We start from the raw sequence: 18287 nt of genomic DNA on the forward strand, positions 1-18287 counted from the left end.
TCAAGATTATAACGAAATTTAAAATACAATCCAATATCGACCCTTTACATCATCGCATATCAAGATTTTTTTTTTTTTTTTGCAATTTTATTTATGTTTATAGTTCCATTGAACCCATCGATCCCATTTCCATAGACATATTATGCCTTTTGAACTAAAAATTTACAATTTTCTTTTCTTATTTCCATTCACCACATCATACCACCCGCACACACAACTGGAAAAATAAAAAATAAAAATGTATAAAAAAAAGGTAACTGTTGCCACACAAACCGGCCATGAATCACCAGACCTTACTTACAACCTCGACAAAATGTCAACCGATAAGCACTGTTATGAGTGCAAAGTTCGGTACAGGGATCCAAAACCACAAGATTTGGTTATGTATCTGCATGCTTGGAAATATAGGGTAAGTATTAACCATGAAGTTTTATATGACATTTTCCATTTTATAGAAAGATATCCAATTTTTCTCTCTGTGTATTCCGCTTTCTTCTTTTTTTTTGTTGTTGTCGCTCGGATTCACTACATGTATATTATAATACTCCGATCTATATGTACAACAAAAACCTTGGGCTTGTTTTTATTGTGTAAAATGTTATGGTAGCTCGATAGATCTAAAATATACCAAAAATCTCGTAAAGAACATATGAGAGAAAAATATTGACGAACAGAAACGAGATTGGAGTTTGAAGGAATTTTGTTGTTCTGATGGAATGCAGAAAAGGCTTTATTGGGATGCCATTTTTGGTTCCCTTTGAAACATTTTTATGCTTTTTATGGGGACAATATTCTTAAATAAAAACATTTGCCAAATGTTTGGGTAATTCACAACAATTGAACGTTACGTTAGAATAATTGAATGGCAGGCTGAAGGTTGAGGATGTGACTGAAATCACAATTATTGTGGATTAACATTGTGAAGGCATATAAGTTTTCGTGTCACGAAATAATCTTTTGGCTGCCCAATGGAGGCAGTTTTACCAAAGTGATTTACATAAACTAAATTCCTTTACATTCGACCCATCATTACTTAAGAAATAATGTTTGTAACAACCATGCAGAACACAGACAAAACTTCTGTTTGAAGTCTTTCTCTGTGGAAATCAAACAATATCAGTTTCCCCAGCCAACTATTAGGTGCCTCAAGTAACGAGCCTAGTTTCTCTAGGTTGATGACATAAGATATTGCCAACTCGAGATGTGCATTGTGTTCATATGTTAAATAGAAGTGGATGTGAATGTTTCAAGTGCTTCAAGCTACTACTGAAATGACTTGTTGTCGCCAGCATTACTCTGGTGCGATGGCAATGCATCTCAGTGGTTAAATAAGTGGAAAATTGTACGTGATAAAATGGTGCACATAAAAGCGACGAAAGTTGATTCCACTGTTGAGTAATGACACCAACGCAAATGACAAACTTCAAGTATCCATTGCTACATGACATATGAGCATATCATTGCAAGACTCTTCTTTAGGATCTAATTTTAATAGTTTATAACAGAGACGGCCGACTGTAATAGCTGACATTGTACAAATGTGTTCACTGAACTTATTACTTTTTACTGCCTGTTACAAGTGAATGTTGATCATTAAACAGCAATTTTCCCCCTGCGAAAATGATACATTACGTCATGTCAACTATTTTCGGTCCATTTTTCTATGTGAAAATCAACTTTCCCGTGGGGCATGTAGTAAACCGGTATGCATTGGATGTTGCTACGTATTTCATTAATTTGGAAACAACTTTATGATGCTCTGAGTCTGCGTGCGTTTTTCAGTAATAAGCTTCAGGAACTGTTTTTGGACAAGTGTAGTTGTATATCCGAGCCGAAGGCGAACTGTTAAAAATACAGTTACCAAAGCTTGTTGCTCAAAAACACACCTTTAAGTTTGCTTTTATCACAAAATTGTTATATCGTGTAATGAATTACTTTCGCAGCATCCAAAGTAGCCTACCGTTATTTCTCAATAATTGTCTGTACAGTGAACGACATCTCAAATGTCTCACTGTCAACTTTTTCTGAGAATTTTATTGTGTCATTGCAAATTCACAATGACATTCTCTGAAAAAAATGACAGTGAGACATTTGAGATGTCGTTCACTGTAATTAAAGAAGCTCAAAATTACCCCACACTCCAACTAATGTTTTGTGTTTTATCATTTTGTTTAAACAGGGACCTGGTTGGGAGTACGAAACAGATCTTCCAGACTGGGCAAGCATAGATTGGATTGATACTGACTGTGAATAGGTAATCGTTAAATTGCTTAACCTTAAACTTTAATTTTTGATGAAAATTTGGTTAGTTTTCCTCCTTTTATTCGAACTAATTTATCATATTTTCAATCAATACACATCCTATTGAGATATTTGAACTTATTTTCGAAAAGAATAAGGTTAAGAAATTGCGTAGTAAAAGAAAAAAAAAAGAAATTGTTTCATAAATTAGACTAAGATTAACATAATTAGTCCAAGGTAAAAACTGCTTTGTAAATAAAAGGAGAAATTCGATTTTTGATTTAATTTTCATTTTATTTTGATTTGCCAAATATTTCCTCGACGATTCTATGTTAGTTAATTTTGTCGGATTTTTTTTTGCTCGTTCTCTAAGTTGCATTTTTTTCTTTTCTGAAAGAAATTCAAAACAATAGAATTGAAAAGGGACTTTTGTTATTTTTTTTAAAATAAGAGCAATGTACAGCACGCTGAAATCATAAAGCCACTCTTTCGACTTTTGATGAATTCATGGAAAATATAATAAACTTCGTCCAAATGTAGACTATATGACTTTAGGGTGCTACTCATTGCTCTTAAATTTTGCGCCTAATATAATCGTATCAAAAAATGAATTGCTTCACATCAAAAGAAATTTTCGATTTTATTTTAAGTGAAAATATTTTTAAGAGAAATGAATCGATTGTTGTTTGATTTGAAATGATTTCAAACGAATCGAATCCATATAAAAAGACAATATTTAAATGTAAAATTAATAAAAAAAAATATCAAAAAAAGAAGTAAAATTTAAAAAAAAATAGAAAACCAAGCAAAACTTAAGTGTAATATCATTAAACGTATTTAAACAAAAAAAAAACACATTTACTTAACGCTTGATTTTGTTTTTCTAGACTTGCGCTAGATGTTTTAAGAAATTAAAGACAGTGAGTAATCAAACTGGCAGGGTCCATTTGTTAGAAATTAAATTAAATAAAAAAAAAGATTTGAAAGTGAAATGTGAACAAGAGAGGAAAAATATATTTTTTTGAAAGAAAACACCGAGATTTTAGCAACAAAATTTGTGAAACGCGACACTACATTTACTTCGTTTGTGTGGAGAGCAATGATTTAATGACACTTTTATGTCATTGGTGGAGAGATTATGCGCTGCATTTGATTTGAGGCTCGTACACGCGTATATCAGTCCCTCATAAGACCATTTTTTGTCATATTGTTACACTACATTCAATAATTAGAAATGTTTGTTGGTTTTGAGTGTTAAGCACAAGAAGTTTGAAATTGAAAATTAAAATTTTTTAAGAAGGTCTGCTGTACCATTCAACAAAACAGTCTTTTACTTGCCACCCGAAGGTTGCAAGAACACTTAAATGAGAAACTCGAATTCGCATCCTGTTACAACCACTCGAACTTCGCACTTCGAAGAGTTCTTGTAAACTCCAAACAGCACAAAGTTGTCACACTAAAGGAACCGACAAAAAGCAAAAAACACTCTAGGAGACAAACAAGGAACAAATCTTGAGTCAAGGTCAAAAACGAAGAAATTGCGAAATTTATTTTTTCAAAAATTAACATCAAAATTACACGATTGTCCAAGTCACGTCATTCCATTCCTAAAGTACCTAAAGACACCGTTTGGTGATTGTTCTGCATATTAGATAACGCCACCCCTGGAGTTAGTCTGGCTTCCAGGTAAAATAAAGTTTTGTACCATTGGTCGATTGCGATGATGATTGAGTGACTATTGTCATGAGTGGTGCTCTGGCACCTTTGCCTTCGCCATCTCGTTAGTCGGTGGCAGGTTTCTAATGTGTTAATCCATGAGTATTGGGCAACCATTGTGATCCACTTTGCAATAACGTTCTGGTTAAGAACGCAACGACTTGAATCTACACTGGATTCTTCAATCCATAATTCGAAACTTAGAACGAGATACTGTCGACGAAAACGTGTATAAGGACAGAATAAATTCTGTCAACTTTTGGTCTGGAACGAAGCTGAACCACGCGTGGTGAAATCAAGTTTCTAACTCTCGAATAAGTGTTCTTGTTCCCTATGTGTTTATGGCCAAAAGAAAATATATGCCTAGTCCATAACACGGGTAGCAAGTAAGAGACGAAATATTCAAATTGCCAAATCGTAACGTAAAAAAAGCCTGAATTCATATTGCATTTATTTGGCTTATCCGGCCACGACAAACCTTTTTATTAAAAATTTTGTTTTCAAAATTTTTCATATGACATCTTACCTTTGACGTTATGGCGTGGCGACTAATGTAATATGTAACAGACAGTCTATTTTAGTGAAATCATTTTTCTGATTTCGATGAGTTTCACCAATTTTAATTTCGTGAAAATTTAGGTAGAAAATAGATAAAAAGGCTACATTATATACAGCAAAGTTCTCGAAATTGTTGAAAATCTAGTGAAATTTAGAGAAACTCAACATAAATAATTTCACTAAGTTTCTGTAGTATATTAAGACCTATCTACGAGAAAGAACTTTCCTTTGTCGGGAGTGTAATGGTTTCGTCTTTAATTAAATGGCATTATTTGTGTAAATTTATGAGGGAAGAGCGAATAGCTTCTCAAATTTTGAATGAGATACGAAGTAGTCTTAATAGCCCTCTTCTGCGCAATGAATACCGGTCTATTTTAAAAGGATACCGTTTTTGTCCTTACGTTTTTCTTTGCTAAATCATTTTCACTTGTTTTTAAGTCCCAATATTTATTCGTCCGGTCCTGTTCCATTCGTCCGGTCCTGTTCCGGAACGAATGATCCTGTTCCAGGAGGAATAAAAAGCCTATTAAAAAAACTACAAATCCATAGCATGTGAAAGTTATACCTAGAACCGGATCACTACCCGTACTCACAAGGATTAGAGCTCTTCGGTCAACTGACGTTATACACAATACATACGCTGTGCATTCAGATCGTATTATGGTCTCGGCTATTGTTTTTTCAGTGACATTATAAATAATTCAAAGCCAATATAGAATTTAAATTTTTGTCGTATGTTCTATGGTTAAATGCATGCAATGGAAAATTTATGGATTATAGTCTTGTCGACGTTAGGGAAATGGTTTCTCTCTCTCCAAGCTGCTTTATATTGCAATTTTTTTTTTTTTGTTCAGTTTGTTTTTGGTTTCGGTTTTATTTCATCTCTGTTGGTTTAACCATGGGCATAGTTCTTTTCCGTGGTAATGGTGAACAAGTGAATTTACATCGTTTTTTTTTGGTGCACAGCGGTTTTAAATCTAGTTTTGAATTATTCTGTAAAGTTTATAGTATAAACATGCAGTGTTACCATGGTATATAAGTTTGTGATTCGTTTACAAAACATGAATAGGAGAACTGTATTTTCAACTGAAATCTTTTTCGCTTGACTCTTACTTTACGTAGACAAGAAATTGTATAATCAGTAAACATCCGTAAATTCCGCCTGACCCTCAAAGATTTGATTTGTTAGAGATCTCACTAACAGCCTATTACTGCCACCGACTTAACATGATTTCTGAACTACGCCTCGAAGTATGCAAATACTTTCTGAGGAATAGGTGCTTAATTGATATCTCGCCTAAATGTAGACTAGACTAGACGTATGCACTAAAATTCATAACATTTTGGTTAGGTCAAATGTGTCTGTAGGAAACAAAGTTGGCCTTATCTATCTGTCAAAGTGACGTTTTAAACGTCAAACGTAGAAAATATGCAAAACACTTGGATCTTTTTTAAGTTTTTCCTCAGTTCTAATAAAGAAATAGAATTAAAGAAAAATAAAAGACGAACGTTTTGCATATTTATTTTCGTTTGACGTTTAAAACGTCACTTTGATAGATGGACAAGACCGACCTTTGATTCTAACTGACACATATGATCCGCAGCCACCAAACACACTGCAACTATCCAAATTGAAGCAAAATTCCATGTGGAATTGTCTTACATCGAACCCTGATCATTTAGTTGGAAGGCTAAAACGTAACCACTGACCCATCGCGTCCCGACTATGTGCTTTTCCTAATTAAAAATAATTTTCTTCAGTCAATGAAACATGATTATATAAAACTTCATTTTCCATGGATGACATGAAATGGACTCTGTAAGCATGTGAGTCTAAAGAGTTATTTTAAAGTGCAAGGAAGATTCACCAACTGTGATGTATTGAAAAACCCCTTTTTTGTTATAAAATTTTAAAAATCCCACCGAATTTATCGTCTACATTAATTGGCTGGATACATATTTGGCTAATTAAATCAATTGTGTAAACATTCACGTACTCAACAAATTGGATTATTAAAGTTAACATGCAATTGAGGAGAGGGGAGAGGGGCAAAGTTTGAAATTTTTGCAAATTGATCTGCTATATTTCCATGCGTGCCCGTAACTGTTCGACTGTTTCGCTTTGGTTGATTAAATTGTTTTTGATTTTAAATTAACGGAATGAACATTTGACCGCAAATATTTTTTTGTTTTATCTCGTGCGGTTTTGTGCGCTGTTGTTGTCGTTGTTTGAAAATAAAAAAAAATAATAATTTTTTGTTGCTAAAAGTCTCGGGTTACAGTGTCATAAATGAATTTAAAAAATATTTAATTAAACAGAAAAAAAACAAACAAACAATAGTCATCATCAGCTCATATAATGCATAATACATTAAATAAACTCATTTATAGCTCACCAGCAGCACATCAAAATATCTTTTTAAAATTATATTTATAGAAATTTGTATTTAAGATCAGCTTTATATCGTAGAGGTAATAAAAATACAAAAAAAAAATGAAAAATTCGTAAGTTAAATTTAAGAATGAAAAATGAAAATATTTAAGTAAAATCTTACCAGCATTAAATAGACACAAAAAGACCCCCCCCCCTTTTCTATAAATTAATAAAAAAAAAGAGAAAAACAAAAAGCTAAAAAAATTCTATTTATTGAGTCGGATGAAATTGAAAGCAAAATGTGTGTGTAGTTTATGTGAGTCTGCTAAAATAATGTCATTTTGCCTAGAAAAAATTCTCTTTTTCTACAATAATTTTGTCAATTATTTTGCTTCAATGGATTCAATCAGAAGAGAATTGGAATAATATCGGGGCGGTATACACGATAACGTGTTGTATGCATCAGACTAGAGAGTAGATTCTGGGTGTCGTTGTTTCCAAATTACAACGTGCACGACAAGGTAACAAATTACAGTCTCTAGCGCCAGAATTGTAGTCTAATATAATATCCACCTCGTCCAAATGTTCATTTTGACGAGTGGAAGATTGTGATTGTAAGTTGAAGGAGCGATTGAAGCATTTTCTTCAGACTAATACTAAATCTACTACTTCATTAAAGTAAACATAGATTTTGTTATATAAGACGACATCCAGCTGTAGCTAGTCATTTATTTTGATCGTTTCTGTTTACAACAGATGACTTCAACGAACGTGGAATTACTCGATGCAGAGAATCCATCTGCGAGTGTCGGGAATTCTACGATTCACTACAATGAAATACTGAGACTTGGGGATGCTGTCCCCGGAAACACGTCTATATTGATCGATCGTACAATTGTAACCCTTTTCACTATCTTTTCTCCGTTCGTGTGTACTCTGATGTGATTCATTTTAATGGCCGTCTAGATTAGGATTTCCATGAGTGATTGTGAGATACAATTCTCAACATACTCCCACCTTGTTCTTCCATAACCTTGTTATTGAGGTCAACCAAATTGCTCACTTCACCAGGGGTACGAGAAAATCTGATTCCAAAATGTTCACTTCCTCAACAGCGAGATTGCCTTTGATGAATCATTCAAATATTACGTGCACTAAGGCTAGGATCAGGTTCTTTTTGATCTGTTTCAATTCCGGTTGACTCGAACCGGATTTCTTCCCGATTTTGAAAAAAAATTTCGGAGTTCCCGAACCCGACCTCAGGTCAGATTCAGGCTCAGCTCAGGCTCAGTTCAAACCAGAAAGTAAACAATTTAGGTTCGGGTCAGGTACAGTTCGAATCAATTCAGGTTCGGGTTGGACCCGAAATCGAAAATTTCAGTTTCAGGTGAAGTTTGGGTCGAACTTGAAATTTTGCTTCAGGTTCGGGTTCCGGTCAGACCGAATCCAACCCGTTCCGAGCGTCGCAAATACAAATAACACCACGTAAATGTAGAATATTTGGCATTGACTTCCACCTTATAATGCTAGTACTTCATCTTAGGAAGTTCAGAGACTGACCCCATCCCTAAATTACCAGTTCGGCAACGAAGACTCGTTAATATTTTGATGAATCACTTTATTGAAGCGAATTAATGTTGAATCATTTTGTTTAAAACAGGTTTCTGTAAAAAAAAATTTTAATTAAAACCTCAATCGTATATGTGGTTTCCGTAGATGATAGCGAATGAAAAGTTAAAAAGTAAATAAAATTTCAAATGAAAATTAGTAGAGAAACTTTGTTGATTAGCCTTTAATAACTGGACATAAACACACATTACTTTAAAAATGATCGGATTCTGTTTCGATTAATTGATTTTACTTTTGGTCACAAGTTTCAAATGCGAAATTTATTTTTATTATCCATTGCATATCTCCATTCTCTCTTTCTCAATCTGTTGTTGTTACTTTAAATGTTGCTGACGAAACAATTAATATTAAAAAAAAAAAAAAAACTTTGCAAGAAAAAATCTATTAAAAAAATTTATTTGTAAATGTATTCGTGCCTTGTAAAAGCCCAAAATTAAAAAAAATGGAAAAAAATCATAAATTATGCAAATAAAACGAGAAAATTTTTATCATACAAATAATTGGAGTTTCCACTTCTTTTTACGACAAAATATTGAATGGAGAATATTACCACGCATATTAGAACTCAACGGAAAGCTTCACGTCGCTGTTAATCCTCGGAACGATTGTCCCGTTCTTCATTCATTTTTATTTGCCGTGTGTGTGTACGTACGTTGTTTGCGGGAATACACACTGGGTATACGACACCAGGTTCATAAAATAATCTTTTTCGGTAGATTCATGCTGAAGTGAATGTTTATTACCGGAGTCAACGTTTCCTCAAAATAGCGCAGAAAAGTGTCGTAAAATGAGCGTATTATTAATGTTGATTTTCTGAGTGGTTTAGCCAAAAGAACCGTAAATGTATGGAATGGTAAGCATATAACAGCAGCTGCAGGAAGTATAATAAACAGATTTTGTATTTATATACATTACAGTGGAAGGATGTTCGCAAGTGTTTCCAGTTTGAAATTCAAGTTTGTTGTGTTCAATTTGACCTTTTTTTCTGATTATTAATTTCGATGCTGGCGTTACATTGGGAAATGGTTTTATTTCGTGTTTCATGGAAATTTTGTTAGGCACAGATTTGCTGTGTTGTAATAAAAGCATCCTTTTTACAAGGACTGAAATATTCTGTCTGATTCACCCTTACTTACAGCCACACTTCTCCACTTTCTTATATTGTATTGGTACCAGAATGAACAATTTTCTAAAAACTAACAGTTTGGTGCGAACCAGCGTCGTCAATGGTAAGAATAATCTATATTTGACAAGGTATATCAAGTAGACAGAACAGGGAACGAAGCTTCAGATTAAGGTAAAAATCCTTTTAACAAGGACAGTTTTAACGAATCACTGAAATGGCCTTTAGCGGTTTTGAATTTAACATAACACGTGATTGAAGTTGTAAGTCCAAGAATTTCTTTGTTAAAGGAATAACTTGACGGTAAGATTTACAAGACGTCACTAGAAGTCAGTTATCTAAATTTACTAGAGACCGACATTGGATCAGAAAATCAGATAGAAAAAAACAACGATTTTCAAGTGTCTTGAGTTGATACGGTGGTAAACCTATCACAAGTATCACAGTTACCGAATCTGCTACTTCTTTTGTTTTAAGTATTTTGAACAGATTGGTAGAAAATCTTTTACTTCCTTCGTTCAGACAAACAATTTGCTACATAAGTCCTAATTAGACAGAGATCATGATTTCTTTCTATCGACATTATCGATAACAGATGCAAAAGTGTTTCCTTCTTTTTCGTTTTTTGAGAAACTTACTTAGCAATCAAGCGGTAAAATTTTAATTCTTTCCATACAACCAAGGCTAACTGGGCCAGTCCCGATGCGCATTTTCCTTTTTTACTTCAAATTCCTATATTGTACGAATGTTGCAAGCAGAATTTCTGTCATGTTAAGTAGAAAGCCTGAATTGCCTTTAATTGAACGCTGAGTTTATCAGTTGCATGCATCTATATCGGTACTGCCTCGCGCCACTATTGACCAATCTATTAGCCTTCCAGTTGTACACAGTTGCCAACTGTAATTTCAATTAAATATTAACAATTGAAATTAATTAGTTAAATGAACTAGTGCTGCCATGGATTCTTTACAACCATTTTATTTCCATCTGTGAACATGAACTCATCCGTTCCATGCGATGCACCATATGAATCGTAAATTTATGCAACAATTTCTTAACAACTCATTTAGCCGGCTATTCATTTTCGAAATTAAACTATTTTCAGAAAAGAAAACCTGCAGAGTCTTGGGAGTTTATTTATTATCGTGTTGAATTTGAATATCTCTCTATTTTATGTGCATAATGGGTGAGAAGGTATATAAAATGGGCTAGGCATTACAGAACTATCCCCTTGAATTTTAAAATTAATGGTGCTGGGGTTGTTCGCAGGCACAGACATAATGATATATTTGAAATGTGTAACAGAAGTTGTTGAAGAACTTTTCGAACGGATTCTGTTATTTATTATGCATTTATCACTGTGCTGGGGCTGGCTGTATATGCAATTTGCCGCGATGAAACGGAAAAATCTACAGAGTTATGCAATGAATACTTACAAATTACAATATTTAACTCAATGATCTCGTACATAAGTGCATACATGCTGAGTGAACTGTGAATGAGTTCTTCAATCGTCGCAAACGACAGGCGACCCGTACGTGATTAGTATAATCTCGTAGAGAGATTCTTTTGAAAATCGACTTCCAAAAATTGGATTCAATTTTGTGAAGGATGGCTTAGGTATGCCAGGAGTGGTCTTGAACCATAAGTCGAAGTGACTTTCAATTATTTTTGTTGTCAATATGGAGATACTGATAGGCCCCCAAAAATAGAAAAATGACTTTTCTTGTATGGATTTTGTCACCGCAAGACGTGAGCGACGTGCGTGACCATTGGAGAGCTAAAGTCAAGTACTTTTCGGACCTTTACAGTCTTCAAAAAATTTCGCCTTATTTATCAAAGAATCTAAGCCATCCCCCATTAAAATGGGTCCACTTATTGGATGTCGATTTTCAAAAGAATCCCTCATAATCGTGAAAGTTCCGTTCCAAAAGCTCATATCACCGAAAAATCAGAAATTCTCCTTTTAGTTGACATCCTTTGTTCATAGGAAAAGACTGAATGACTAGCGGGAACCTTTATTGGGCAATTTAACACCTTATCAGATATTTGTGACAATACAGCGATGGAAAACAACAGTTCTCGTTGTACGTAAATGCCATTACGCACATGTTTTCAAAATTACTATGAAAATTAGCAATTAAAACTTTTGTGAAAACAGAAATTTTTGCGCGCATATTTACCGAACGTTTCCCTTATTTTATTAACGGCAGATCCATTTACCACATTTGTATAACGTGAGTTTGGAAATTTTCTCCGTTTTACAAAATCATCATTTCTATCTTGAAGTCTTCATGTCATGTTCGTTCTGTGTTGATTATTTCTTTTTCTTCGTTTTTTTTCTCTGCCTCTATGGTGTAAAGCTTCACAATGCCTTAAGTGACATCAATCAAAGTCTGGTTGAAAAATGCGGTTATCTACATCAGCTATTGTGCATACAAAAGTTTAATGTGAAAATGAAAATGATAAAGTGTACGATGAATATGGAAAAGAAAAGTTTATCAAGAATCGAGATACGAAAATTTGTTGCATCATTATCGTACCAATCATGACGTTAGACGGCAACGCACATAGAGGTGACTGGCCTTTAAAAAATAGGATATTGATGGGTTCATCTTTCCATATTTACTCTTAATTAATTCAAGCTCATCCTTTGATGTTTCCGATATTTGCAACCGGATATTGGAACCGGAAGTGACCTATAGTTTTAATCGTCAGTTCTAAGTATCTGAAGTCCTGATTTCCACTTACGAAAAATGTAGTCCGTTTTCCTTCCGTCAACTCTTTCAACAATAGAAAAGATGCGTGATTTACCTTGCGTCACATTTACCTTTTAAGGTTTGTTGACTGATATCACAACTTTTGTAAGTATGTCATGTCGACAACATCAAAAAACCTTGTGGAAGTTCAAAAATTCTAGAGAAATGAGCCTAAATCCCAAAAACCAATCTTGGAACACCTCCACTCATGTCGAAAATAACTCAAATCCATCGAAAAATCCGATTGAAGTTAGGTAGTTCCAGAGGAATCATCTGTCATCCCAAAATTTAGGAACCAACCTTGAAACACCTCACTTATATCGAAAATAACCCAAATCCATCAAAAAATCCGTTGGAAGTTAGGAAGTGCCAGAGGAATCATCTGTCATCCCAAAATTTAGGAACCAACCTCTAAACACCTCACTTATATAGAAAATAACCCAAATCCATCGAAAAATCCGATTGAAGTTAGGCAGTGCCAGAGGAGTCATCTGCTATCCCAAAAATTAAGAACCAACCTCTAAACACCTCACTTATATAGAAAATAACCCAAATCCATCGAAAAATCCGATGGAAGTTAGGAAGTGCCAGAGGAATCATCTGTCATCCCAAAATTTAGGAACCAACCGAACCTTGGAATACCTTACTAACGTATGCGATTTGCATTATCTGAAAATTCGAAATTTTGCTTATTTTCGTACAAACATCAAGTCATATAGATTCCTAGATTCCAGATATTCTAGTTTAGGGGCCATTGCAGCCAATGGGGAAAAGTAAAAAAGTTGCTGTAAATATTCTTCGCCGGCCCCAAGAATTTTTTTTAAAAAACTTTTTTGGCAGTGGACTGGCGTCACGCCCGTTTACTAACTCAATGTCAATTACAGATAACTTTTGATACTAATGACATCTTTGAGCAGAACTGAATTCAATGAAATGTGAAAAAATGTCCACAGAGGAGGCGGATTTTTAGCTCTTTGTTGCTTCTATTTCTTAAAATGTGATAAAACTGTGTCATCACACGTTTTGGAACGTAATAAAACTCTGCAAAATGCATCTCATTTACACATTTACAGTAACTATAAACTATCAACGGCATGGGAAAGTAAATCGTTGGATTAAACAGAGTTCAAAAGGCTGACAAACGTTTCCTCTTCCGGAAGCAGTCTGTTTGAATCTCATATATTCATTTCGCGCTCAAAGCCACGTTTTGCATATTAATTGTTTTCGCGCTGTCTGTATTGCACATTGAAATAGATTGTAAAGCCAATAAGCAGCGACATAAATTCAAATTTCCATATCCAAAAACTCGAAATCTTGAAATATTATTCCCGAATGTATTTATTTTCACTTTCATATACCTCCCCTCATTAAAATTCCAAACTAAGAAATATATTTTAATTAACACACTTTGACATTATACTGCTACATCCAGTCGGGTGGATATACATACTAATACAATATACTAGTGTAAAGCTTGCGCGCCTTTGTGCCTATGTGCCTAAGATTCCATCATGTTCGTATATATATACATTTAATCGGATGATGGTATAATAATACCGAGCTGTAATTTATGCTAAGCTCTTGTGCGCTGCTACAAAAATATTCTCTTCAGAAAGACAAAATGAAAAGTCCTGAATTTATAGAATTGTATGCAAATCTAACCCGATTCCAAGAGCAACATGTCAATAATTTTGCCGCCTCAGACATTAACAAAATGGAAATTTCGTTAAAAAAAAAAGTTTCGTTTTAGCTTAGGTAACGCTAAGGTACTGGGCCATACTTGGTTTATACCAGTCTCCAGACATGAACCAGTGCCCACATAAATTTCATTATGCTAAGAAGCAGCAGTTTCATGCCAAACGGGACCCGATGACTCAGTAGCTACGTATGTACTAGCCTTTCACCAAAATGATCCGGAGCCAGGCAATTTTTCTTGCGATTATATCGCATTGGTAACGTCCTAAAGTTCACTCACGCTTGGTGGTTGCAATGATGCACACACTGAATTACGTAACGCAAATATTCAGATAGTATAAGCGATTTTTTTAATGCAAATGATTTGATGTAACCGTGGATAGGAATAGCGTTTTCCGCAACTTTTCGCCAGAATACTTCTTCATTAACTGAAAAGTGGATCACTTCTTTTCGAAGAATTACTTATTTGAATTGAAATCTTTGTACCGTCTCAAAAATAACATTTTGCTTAAATTATTTGAGTACATTATACCAAGCTCGCAATTCAGTTTCCTATGTAAACAACAAACTTTATGTTCTCTAACCGAATTTTATTCCCGGTTTTCCAGCAATTCTAAACATATTTCAAACAGCATTTAGAAATACCAAAGCCAATTAAAAGAACCACATGGATAAGATTAACAAACACATAAATATCTACTACACATGCACACATCCCACACACATTCGGGGATAGTCAAGAGGGAAAGACTGAGAATTTTCCACTCATACATAACTTCGATAATTTATATGCTCCGTTTGCTTGCCAGTTGAATGTCAGCCAGCAATACACACATCCTTTTATTCGTGCGCTGAAAGGAGAAGTACACACTCGATGTAATAATTGAATGCTTTTCGGAAAATACCCTTCATGTAGTGCGGAATTTGTAATTTTCTCCGAAGCAAAACATCAAAAATTACATTTAAAGTTAAAACCAACTTTTTAATGGGATATATTGTCTGGGTTAAATGAATGAAATGATGAGCATACAACATATACATGCACAAGCACAGAGCTGATTCTATTCTTGAAATTAAAATTAAAAAATTCGATTTATGCTCGGCTCTTTGTGTTTTAATAGATGTTTGTCTCGCTGAAAAGGAAACAGGAAGTCAAACGATAAATCAGAGGAAAAATACAAAATTCAAATATTAACTTTTCCGATCATTTGCTAATAAATTAATGGAAGTACCTATCTGCTTGGCGCAGCCATTAAAATTTAAAATGAGATGGCGGACATAAAAACGGTTGAGACTTGAGACTAGCTGGTAAGAGAAAATTCACCTCTTTCACTGTACGTAAATGCGAACTCACGTTGTATGTTAAATGGGGACTAAATTAGTTATCATTTCGCAGACTGTATTATTTCGAAACCAAATCTATTACTTCACTAGTTTCACCCTTCGCTTTACTATTTATAACGGCCGATTGATGTTTGATTCTGAAAGAACAGGTTTCAGGGAGGCAGCAAACTTGGAATACGGTTCAGTGGATTTATCCATAGATGTCGATGATGGAGTCACTATAAAATGTTGCTGTAATTGCCTTCGTGATCTACTCATAGGCTTCTTAGCCTGATATTTCTAAAAATCCTCCTTTACAGCATTCATGAATTGATATATCCAAAATATTCGACTACTGTAATGGATCTGATACGTCTTTCGACTTTTTGCATTAATAATGGACCTCAAGAATATTTTTTCTCATCAGATCATGTCGACAGTGGTACTTGGTACAATGCTCTAAGTACACTATACCAATTTTCTCACGAATCATAGTTGAAATGAAAGACCAAACTTGCTAACTCTTGACCAGTCTGTGGTAAAGTTGTGGTATTGAATTTTCAACCAACAGATGACTTGTGCGAATGTTGGAATGTCAGACTGAGTTATAAAAAATAAATTTACAATAAGAAGTGCATGAAATTGAGCACAAATCGCATTGAAGCGCCGGTATTTTCACCCTCGCATGATCCTTCAGAAAGTATGAGCCTTTCTTAGCGTATTGTCCGCAGTTATTGATTAAGTTTGTTGCATATTGAGGCCAATTCAATTTTCCGTCTAAGTCGAAGCGGTTCCCTTTCCCAGCTAAATCTCATTGCATCGCATTGTGCTCGACCAATTTGTAATTTGAAGTCGGCTAATCTCCACTTCTTACGTAAAACAATGTGGGTATTCAAATAAACTGATTTATATCGGAGGCTTTATCGAATTTAATCGTGAACAAAGCTTTTGTTAACTAAATGCATCTAAACCTTACTAATCACATTTAATCTGCGTTCACATGCCAGCAGTATTGCTGTATATTGCAGTAATTGCCGTATATGCATCGATTTTTACCCGTATGCATATATAGAGATAAAATATAAGTATGGAGAGATAGGAACAAAAATGTTGTGCGTTCTTTGTAGTGTGCATTGTTCGTTCACGCTTTATGGTGTACAATAAATAAATTAGGTTTGATAGGGGATTACGCCGCTATACTGCATAGGCGTTTAGGAATTGAAGAATTATGTAAACGGAAAATGAAAATTTAAATTTTACTTAAAATAACGAACTGGAACGGGAAGTTATAATGCACACAGAGCCAGAGGTGCTTGACTATTTCCTATTTGCTAAAAGATTTTTTGTTCCAGTTCAAAAAGAAGACGAATGCTGTCCAGTCAACGAAGGGATACGCACTCTGTCAGATTAATCTTATTAATCATCAGAGTGATTGTCCCCTCGGGTATCAAAAAACTTTCGAAAAATCGATTGCGTTGTCAGCTCGTGCATGGTCGTCAGGTGATTTTTCCAAACGGATTAAAAATTTAGTTTTCGAAGCAAAAATAGAGAGTCCTTCGATGTTGTGTTGCTGATCAGGATAAAGACTTGGATATTGACGTCAGAGGCTGGAGTCTCGGTATGGTCCTTGGTGGCGTCATATGTTATTGGCAGGAGTGAGAAACAGAAATTAAAATCTGCGACAAATATGATCTTATATAGTACGTTAAATCGAATGAAGTAAAAGATTCTGTTAAAAATTTTAACATCAAAGGAAATAGTAGATTTCTTCATTATACATACACGCCCTTTGTGGCATCATGACATGCCAGGATTTGGAAAAGCACTACAACTGACCTAGGAGTCCCAGGCTGGGACCTTAACACGAAAAGTACTCATTAATATCCACGAATTTGATTCAACCATATTCCATACAATGCATAGAAGGCTTAGTCCAAATTTTACCACAATTTTACCAGAGAATTTCACACCTTTACTCTGTCAAAAGCTTGCATCTCTTTTGGACTAAGTTATTTATGCTTTGTACGGTAGATATGGTCAACGGACTTCGGTGCAATAAACTATTTGTCAAACTACATTTTAAAATGTAAAATGTACTAAATACGTTAGGTGTAATACAGCTGTTGTATACCGTTTTGCAATAGACAGTTTGCGAAAATGGCTTATAAATTATAAGTCAACTAATAAAGTTGGAAAATATAAGTCAAATCGTCATTTGCACAAACTGTCTAATGTAATCCCAACCAAATTGGGCCATCATCCCAATCCGACTGCAATAATAAAGTTCGACTACCGGAACGCATTCAACGAATTACTGAGGAAATTTTTGCTGCAGGAAATCAAAACAACCGCGCCATCACTTTACCCAATGCTGCAACAGGCTTATCGTTTCCCAAGCAGCCTATTTTTCGGGGACGCTATCATTTCATCAAAAAGAGGCACCCAGCAAGGGGATCCTTGCGCTCCAGCAGCTTTCAGCATCGGGTTGAGACGCCTGACTCATTCTCTAAAATCTACCCTCAATTCGTGGTTCCTGGATGACGGCGTGATTGGTGACACGTTTAACGCAGTATTGGAGGACATTCGGCGAGTACTAGCTTTCTCCACGGAATCAGGTTTAACATTGAACCCTGTAAAGTGTGAAGTTTACTTCATCAACACCACGCCAGAAGCCAAAGATGATATGCTAAACGCGCTGAACATCTTGTTGCCGGGCATTAAAGTTCTGGATGACTCGTCGTTTACACTGCTGGGTGCACCGATACTGGACGAAGGCATCAACGACTCGCTGTCAAAGTGTCTCGAATCGGTGAAAGTTATGTGCAAGCGCCTCCCTTTACTGGACATTCACCCGGCTCTGCGAATTTTA

The 18287-nt window shown here is 34.9% G+C and overlaps 1 protein-coding gene across 4 annotated transcripts in view; it reads left to right on the forward strand.

Annotated features, from left to right (window-relative positions):
• Positions 1–2521, forward strand: part of LOC119082602 (uncharacterized protein C18B11.02c-like) — a 331234-nt gene extending 328713 nt beyond the window's left edge. For all 4 annotated transcript variants that reach the window (XM_037192162.1, XM_037192163.1, XM_037192159.1 and 1 more), the window contains 2 exons: positions 254–409; positions 2180–2521. In XM_037192162.1, coding sequence (XP_037048057.1) covers positions 254–409; positions 2180–2254 — 231 coding nt within the window. In that variant the 3' untranslated portion in view covers positions 2255–2521. The remainder of the gene's footprint in view (positions 1–253; positions 410–2179) is intronic.
• Positions 2522–18287: the final 15766 nt, after the last annotated feature.

Source organism: Bradysia coprophila, unplaced genomic scaffold, assembly GCF_014529535.1.
Source record: "Bradysia coprophila strain Holo2 unplaced genomic scaffold, BU_Bcop_v1 contig_476, whole genome shotgun sequence".
Taxonomy (NCBI): Eukaryota; Metazoa; Arthropoda; class Insecta; order Diptera; family Sciaridae; genus Bradysia; species Bradysia coprophila.